This window comes from Colossoma macropomum, unplaced genomic scaffold (assembly GCF_904425465.1).
Source record: "Colossoma macropomum unplaced genomic scaffold, Colossoma_macropomum, whole genome shotgun sequence".
In the NCBI taxonomy this organism is placed as follows: Eukaryota; Metazoa; Chordata; class Actinopteri; order Characiformes; family Serrasalmidae; genus Colossoma; species Colossoma macropomum.
Window position 1 is genome coordinate 1,051,091 of NW_023494805.1, and position 8,279 is coordinate 1,059,369.

Consider the following 8,279-nt stretch of genomic DNA (forward strand, 5'->3'; position numbering starts at 1 on the left):
TTGTTTATTCACACTTATTTATTTAAACATAACTTATATCCAAACATCTTGCTTATATAAATAGAATAAATCTTTATACAACTTTGAAACTAACACTTCTCATTCAGTCCTTTGTGAGCGTCTGGTTATTCAGTAGTGCCAGGCTGGAGCAGCGCTGATGAACGGCGGATCTCCTTGGTTTATAATGAACTTCGGGGTCGTTAAAGCGGGACTGTGTGCTGCTCTCCGTAATCGTGATATGCAAATTAGCCTCTGACCAATCGCAGTGATGTTTACTGTGTGCTGTCATCATCCTGACCGATCACAGCCCCAAGATGAGACTCTGTGGGTGTTTTGGTGAATCAACATGTAGACGTAATCAAATAAAAGGGAATTATTTGGGTTAAAACGCTGATCCTGAACCACCTCACTGTACTGATCCATCAGTGTGTTTTTAATGTATTCCAGTAAAGCCTTTCACACTCAGACGTGGCCTCTGAAGTCGTGTGGTCAGTCTGAAGTCGTGTTTCATGCCCATATAAGGAGCTCCAGGTTTACGCTGGTTTTCTCTAAGGGAAAAGTCAGTGGTGATTGGTTAATGGCCTCCTGTGGGGAATAAAAAGGTCCCAGAGCTGATTTGTTTTCTCTGTGTACATTTTTTCCTGAATATAAATGGATCTTCTGCAGTGTGAAGTGTTAAAGGGGCTGAAATACCTCACCAAATACCCCACAAGCTCTGTACAGTGTGGTAGTTCAGAGGCGTTTGGCAGTTTCAGGCCACAGTTTGAGTAGCTGGTGTTGGAGTTTAATAGTGTGACGTTGTTTTAGTGCTCAGCAGTGTTTACATTTTACATTTATGGCATTTGGCAGACGGGCTGATCCAGGGGGGCTTACAATTTGATCAATTTACACAGGTAGGTGAAGGTAGTGTTAGGAGTCTTGCCCAAGGACTCTTATTGGTATAGTGTAGGGTGCTGACCCAGGCAGGGATTGAACCCCAGTCTACAGCGTAAAAGTGTAGAAGGCAGAGGTGTTGCCCACTATAGTATGTGTGTCTATATTTGACACTATACCAAACACAACAGTGTTAGCCTGGTGAGACCATCATCAGCAGCTCTCTAATGACTTCCTCACTGAGAGAATCCAGTGATATTCAAGCAGAAAATGTATGCAGGAGAGCACTGAGTGCATCTCAGACACTCAATTATGGGGAAAGTTAGAAAAGTCTGTGGAATTCCTCTTTAATCCCTGTTTAGGAAGCCGACCCCCGAGTGTATTATCAGGAAATCGAGAATTTCACAGACCTCTCAGGCTCGGCGCTAAGGGTCAATGTTGTTGCTGCTCGTGTATTAAGTGCATTTCAGTGCTAATAAAACTCTATAAATAAGAGTATCCAGAGTAAAAAGCTCTGCTAAAGTAATTATACCTTTAACTGTATAAAATGTACGCAGAAGTTCACCGAAATTTCATTTCAACATTTGGCCGAAAATGGTCAAAAGTGGCACTTTTGGTTTGCAGCCAAAAGAGGAAAAACACTGAAAACTTTGACTGAAAACAATAAAGATTAAACAGAATGAGAAAGTGCTCAAAATCAAACACTTAATAAGTGATCTGAAAGGTAATGATCAAAGCGCTGCTTGATTTGGCACATTCGGAAAAAAACGGTTTGATCAGCAGATAAACAGAGAAAAAAACAGCCACGTGTAACTATTTCACGGTTTCTACATTTAGATGAACTTCAGACACGAGATTAATAATCTCTGCTCATGTGGAGCATCAGGAACGTCTCCACTGCAGGACTGACAGCACCTGAAAACACTCGATACGCAGAACAGCAGAACAGCAGCCTGTTAGCTGTTAGGTTAGCGTTCTCCCCTGAGTAGAGTTAATGCGTTAGCGGTGGTTCAAAAAGATACAGTGGAGCTTCACAGGACTCAGAGGAAGCCTGTGCTAGTCTTTACCCTCCTAGTGCTGGTGGTACCGTGTGATTGGAGTCCTGACTAGTGGGTGGAATTTGATATGACTAAATTGGGGAGAAAAACTGGGGGAAAAATAAAAAAAAAATGACAAAACTCTTTTGAGGCACATTCTGTCACCTTCATACTGTAATAATTTACCACTAGTTTTCAGTAAATTATTTTTAGTTCGATTTTGTCCAGAAATCCTCTGAATGTTTTTTTTTACCACAGAAGAAGTAAATTTTATAAAAACATTGTTAATTTTTCCCATGAAGAAAAACTGCTTGGACCCAGAGTTCCTTATACGGACATTTCGCTGACCACAGAGTGACGATAACGACCTCAGAGGTCTGTATGTAGTATATATTAATAATCACAATGCTGATACTCGGTCACTCTCAGAATGATCTGCTCCTACCTGTTTATTTATTTATGTGTTTATTTATTTATTTTACTGTCCTTCGTCCACCACTCTGGCTCTGCCGCGTGGGCAGTCACTGAGGTCTGTGTGGAGGATCTGAGGGTCAGCGGTTCATTAGCGTGAGCGAGGCGGACGAGTCCGAGTCCCAGCTGACCCAGCCCCGCCCTGAGTTTCCCCGCAGGTTTCCCCCCCGCCGACTCCAGAGCGCCCCCCGCCTGCAGGCTCTCGGCCGGTGCAGACAGGCTGAGAGGCATCAGGCGCTTCCGGACGACGCCAGTGTGGTGTGTGCGGGCGGTCAGCTCCTGACCGATGTAGCAGCCTTTACTGAAGCTGATTCCATTCATGAAGACCAGGTTGGACTCCAGCGGCAGAGCTTCACCCGGAGGAAGATCCCTCACCCCCTCTGGCAGACCTGAGGACCACCATCAGAGAGAGAACACACCAAACGCACACTCACAATACTGACTCGGTACGCACATACAGCCGCGTGCAAAAGTTTGCCCCGGTGAAATTACATGTTATTCATTTTCTAAGTGAAAACAGGTGAACACATTTTAGGGCACAATTTCTGTTTATTTGCTTACATTAAAAAATATTTTAAAAATATATAAAAGGTGTCATCACTTTTTATTCAGGCCACGTTTATGTATTTAATTCAGTAAATAAACAGTAACTGTGTATTAAATAGTGCAGTGTCTCTGTAGATGTGTAACTTATTTACCCTTAGAAAATCCAAACTTCTGACCATGACTGTATTTATAAAAGTACTTTATTCATTTTATTAACTTTTTGCTAACATATTAACTTCATATTAATTTTATCAACACTAAAGTATTAATATTATTATTACCTGTATCGATATTAAAATACTTTTTAATCATATTAATCCTATGCTTACTTATTAAGTTTATTAATGTTGAAGTATTAACTTTTTGTTAAAGCATTAACTTTACTAACTCTTACTTATTATCTCTATTATTAACTGTATCAATCCTAGAATAATTTTTAATTTTACTAATCCTGTGCTAACGAAATAACTTCACTAATGTTAAATCGTTACAACTTTTGCATATGACTGATTTATAATCTCTATGATCTTCAGTGATTATATTTTGGTTTTTCATATTATTAGCAGACTCTAAATTAGAAGCATATTCATTAGTTATTACTATTAATATTATCGACGATGTATGACTATTGATGACTAAGGACTACTGAATTTTGTATTTTATCACTGAACGAGCTCAAATGAAATGAAAATAAACTGTGCTGCATCAAATCCAATAAAACAGGACTGATTATGTTTCTCTCTAATAAAATTAGGGATGCTTTGATAACGATACTGGTATTGAGTATCGGCTTATACTGTGCTCATTTACTCAGAAAGACGCTCAAACACTAACATCCACCACCAGTTACACTAACATCTACCACCAGTTACACTAACATCCACCACCAGTTACACTAACAGCTACTTCATTCTGAGCAGTGTGGTATCAGACTCGGTATCAGCGAGTACTAAAACTACCTACTCGTACTAAAACTACCTACTTGTACTCGGTCTCTAAGTAAAATATGCAGTTTAGTGTTCTTTAAGGACTGACGATGTCCTCAATGTGCTCAGAAAAGAATATTCTGATGTAATTTGTTACGACAACAATAAACATGGCCTTAAAAATGACGATCACTCTTAAAAACTATGGATCTTCAAGGGTTCCATGAACCATGAACACGCAAAGAACCCTTTGCATGGTTAAATGGTTCTTTGCATTATGAAACGGTTCTTCAGATTAATGGAGAATGTGCTGTAAGTGGTTCTGTATAGACCCTATTTGAAAAGGGTTCTATATAACACCAAAAGGGGTTCTGCTATTATTACAATGTCAACCTTGTACAAATAGAAGAACTCTTTTTGGTGCTAGACAGAACCATATACAACACAACACATTCTCCATCAATCTGAAGAACTATTTCATGATGCAAAGAACCCTTAAATCATGCAAAACGTTCTTTGTGTGTTTTCTTTGCCCTTGAAGAACCGTCATTTTTAAGTGTGCACTATCAGAATATGACACAAATCATCTGTTTATATAGAAAACTAACAAAAAATAAGAAAACAGGAGGTAATTAACAGAAACCAGATCAGCCAAGGATTCTGGTAAGCTCCGCCCCCTCAACTATAATATTTATATTATTTAAAACGGTGAGTTTTTGCTGTTTATTAGTTTTAAGAAGTGCAAACATTCAGAGCCGTTGATCAGATCAGTCAGTAAACACTGTTCGACTAAAACTAGAGAAAATATTAAAATACAACACTATATATATCCATTTAATATACATCATTGTAATACATAAAACTAATATAACAAATATAACACCACTAGAGGTAACACTGAAATAACACTATATTTATTATATTTAATTTATATGATATACAATATATAAAATTATATAACACTAAAATAACAAACATAACACAGAACAACATTAAAATATTAAATATGAATATTAAAAGGTTTATTATCCTGTAAATCAGTGAAGTGTATCAGCAGTATGACGTACCGATGGTGTAGCGGTGTCGGTGGTACTGCTCGGTGTCTGCGTGTTCACAGTCGGTGAGGAGTTCTGCAGGGTTCTGCGTGCTCTTGGTGATCATCCTCCAGCCCATCAGCTCTGTCCGGGGGTCCTGCACCAGCACTAGGGGCTTCTCTCTCCCCTCCTCGGTGGTCAGCGGGGGCTGCGGGGGGTCCTGAGAGGAGTTCCGGGGCCATAGAGCCCACAGAGAGAGATCGTCCCGCGGGGTCACCGTCACTTTACGACGGATCTTATACACCTTCAGGTGACGAGTCATAGAGTCTAGAACCGAGCTGTCACACTCCAGGAGAACCCCACTCAGGTCTCCTGAGGGTTCCTTCAGACTGGACAAACAAGAAATCACACAGTGGGCAGCGGTCAGGACGGCTGAGGAGGATAATTCATAATCAGGCCAGTGACTGTGCGGCTCAGCGACACTCAGAGAAATCAACACCAGTATTCAGGATTCTCCAGATACAGCACACATCAGATGAGGGTCACGTTTGTGTTCAAATCTTTATTCAATTTAATTTTACTACATTAACATTAATAAAGTTCATAGGTCAGCAGTAATAAAGCCACTGAGCCCCATTAATAAATTTAAAAAGGCTGTATTCATAACTTAATAACATAGCATTAATAAAGTTAATGAACCCAGGCATTAATAATGTTAATAATATAACATTAATACAGTTAATAAGTCAGTATAAAACTAGTTAGCATAAATTATATGTTCAGTATTAATAAAGTTCATATTAAAGTTAATAAGTAAGAACTAATAAAGTTAATAATTAAAAGTTAATAAGTTAATATAAAGTTTTTAAAAAATTTAACAAAAGTATATTTAGTGTTAATGCAGTTAATAATAAAGTTGATACGTTAGCATTAATAAAGTCAATCGTTTAACATTAATAAAGTTTATAAGTTTACACAAAGTTAATAAAGTATGTTTAGCATTATAAAGTTAATAATGTTAATAAGTAAGCACTAATGACAGTTAATAATTTATCATGAACAAAGTGAATAAGCTGGCACAAAGTTAATAAAGTGAAGAAAAGTATGTTTACTATTAATAAAGTTGATAAGTCCGCTTTAATATTGTTAATAATTTAAGTTAAAGTTAAGTTTAAGTTAAATAAAATGAAGAAAGAATGTTTAGTATTAACGAAGTTAATGATCAGTAGATAGTATGATTAGTATGATGTATTAATAGAATTAATAATGTAACATTAATAAAGTTATTAATATGAATAAAGTGTGTTTAGGTTTAAGTTAATTTAAACATGTTAACAGGTGTTACAGTGATGGTGAGTCTTTAACAGTTAAAAGAAAGTGTCCTAAACTCACAGTGCAGTAAACATTATTATTATTCTTATTATTATTATTAATATTATTATCACTGAAGTGAAATAACAAACTGAACCCGTTCCTAACTGTTTAGTTCCGTCAGTGACTGTCCAGGGTCGGACTCTTCACCCCTGACCTCTAACTGAGCCTGAGAAGTATCAGAGTGACAGTGAAACACAGTTCAACACCCAAAACACCATCGACAATCTGCAGCACCAGCAGACGTGGAGCTCCTGCAGAGGAGAGATAACAGAGAGAACCGAGAGAACAGAGAGAACGGCTCTTCGGCAGGTTCCCTCTGAGGGGTAGAGCAGTAACAGAGAGCTGCAACAGAGGAATCATAAAGACTGAGGAATCAGTTAATAGACTGATTTCAGAATATAATATTTTTGTGGCTGAACTTCATTAACAACAAAGTCAAAGGCTACAAACGATCTGACATGTGAACCGATCCAAGCTTCACTGGAGTCGGATCACTCACTCACTCCTCCACCCAGACATTCACCCTCCCTCCTCTTCTGTCTCAGAAGCCAGCTCATCCATCCAGGCTCCAGCTCACCCATCCAGGCTCCAGCTCATCCATCCAGGCTCCAGCTCACCCATCCAGGCTCCAGCTCATCCATCCAGGCTCCAGCTCACCCACCCAGGCTCCAGCTCACCCACCCAGGCTCCAGCTCACCCACCCAAGCTCCAGTTCACCCACCCAGGCTCCAGCTCACCCACCCAGGCTCCAGCTCACCCACCCAGGCTCTTCTCAGACGTTATCATGTGTTCTACCTTCAGATACAGCACAACAACCCACAGCATGGATCTCCAGCAGGAGTGAGGAACCCTGGAGAGGAAAGACCTGTTTAAGGTTCTCCGGCTCACCTGTAGATGATGATGTCGTAGAGGGTTCTGCCCTGGACGTTCAGCATGTGGGCGTACAGAGCCTGCAGGTCCTCCTCCAGCAGCTTCATGTCGTTGGTGATGATCCCCTGGAGGAAGGCGGCCGTGTCTGCTCCGTGGAGGTGGAGCAGAGCCCTGCAGGCCAGCCTGCAGCACCACAGCGGGGCTGGAGCTCCGTGTGGCCGGGCTGCAGCGCTCTGAGGCGGAGCGGGTTTCTCCGGCTCTCCGCTGGAGGAGCTGATCCAGCGCAGAGTCGCTCCAGCCCGGCTCAACCTGCAGAGCAGGCCCGCTCGAACCACCCGGACCATCAGAGCGGCTCTCATAGTGATAAAGAAGCGGCTGATAGAGTTAATAAAGTTAATTAAAGGTCATTAAAGTTATTAAAGTCATTAAACGCGCTGAACGCCGCACTGTTTTGGTTTGACATTGCGCTCTTCTTCGCTTCCTCTCTGATCCCAGGTGGCGTAAACACAGCGCCGCACAGCGCCCCCTACAGACACGGCAGTGTCACTGTATCAGTGCAGTACAGTCATATTATCACATCATAGAAAATCACCTCACTTCTTTTCTTTTTTCATAGACGAGTGTAATAATGTATGTTATTATATAATAATGGTAATAGGATGTAAACATTGTATCCTATATATCCATATCCTATATATTTCTTGCATTTTGATCTTTTTCCTTGAGCTCTGCTTATGTTTATGTCGTTTTATTCACTGAAAACAGTCATAATTCATTTTCCATCTTCTGTTATCAGTTATCACTCAATGAGGCTGTTTTTGTTACCATGCCTAAAAGACTCATATTTAAATGAGCTCTGTTCTGATTGGCTGTATCTCATTCAAAAAGCAGGGCTGAAACACTCTTTATAACTTCAAGGTGAATGGGCGGGGCTAAACGGCTGTAGGCTGAATGGGCGGGGCTACACTGCTGTAGACTGAATGGTGGGGCTAATCAGGCCATCCAGTCCCATCATTATATTTATGTATATGTTTGCTTGCTTGTTTTCCCCATGTCACTGATGATGATGATGGTGAGGTCAGTGGTCCTCAGGCTGCAGTGTGAGATGCTGAAGATCGTCCTGCGGCTCCTGCCAGACAATATCACTC

General features: G+C 40.4%; 1 protein-coding gene across 1 annotated transcript; it reads right to left on the reverse strand.

Annotated features, from left to right (window-relative positions):
* Positions 1–7,643, reverse strand: iba57 (iron-sulfur cluster assembly factor IBA57). Its single transcript, XM_036597288.1, has 3 exons — positions 7,150–7,643; positions 4,921–5,276; positions 1–2,770 (listed from the first exon to the last, which is right to left on the reverse strand). The coding sequence occupies exons 1-3, from the start codon at positions 7,488–7,490 to the stop codon at positions 2,376–2,378; spliced, it is 1,092 nt and encodes a 363-aa protein (XP_036453181.1). The 5' UTR covers positions 7,491–7,643; the 3' UTR covers positions 1–2,375.
* Between the last annotated feature and the right edge of the window lie 636 nt (positions 7,644–8,279).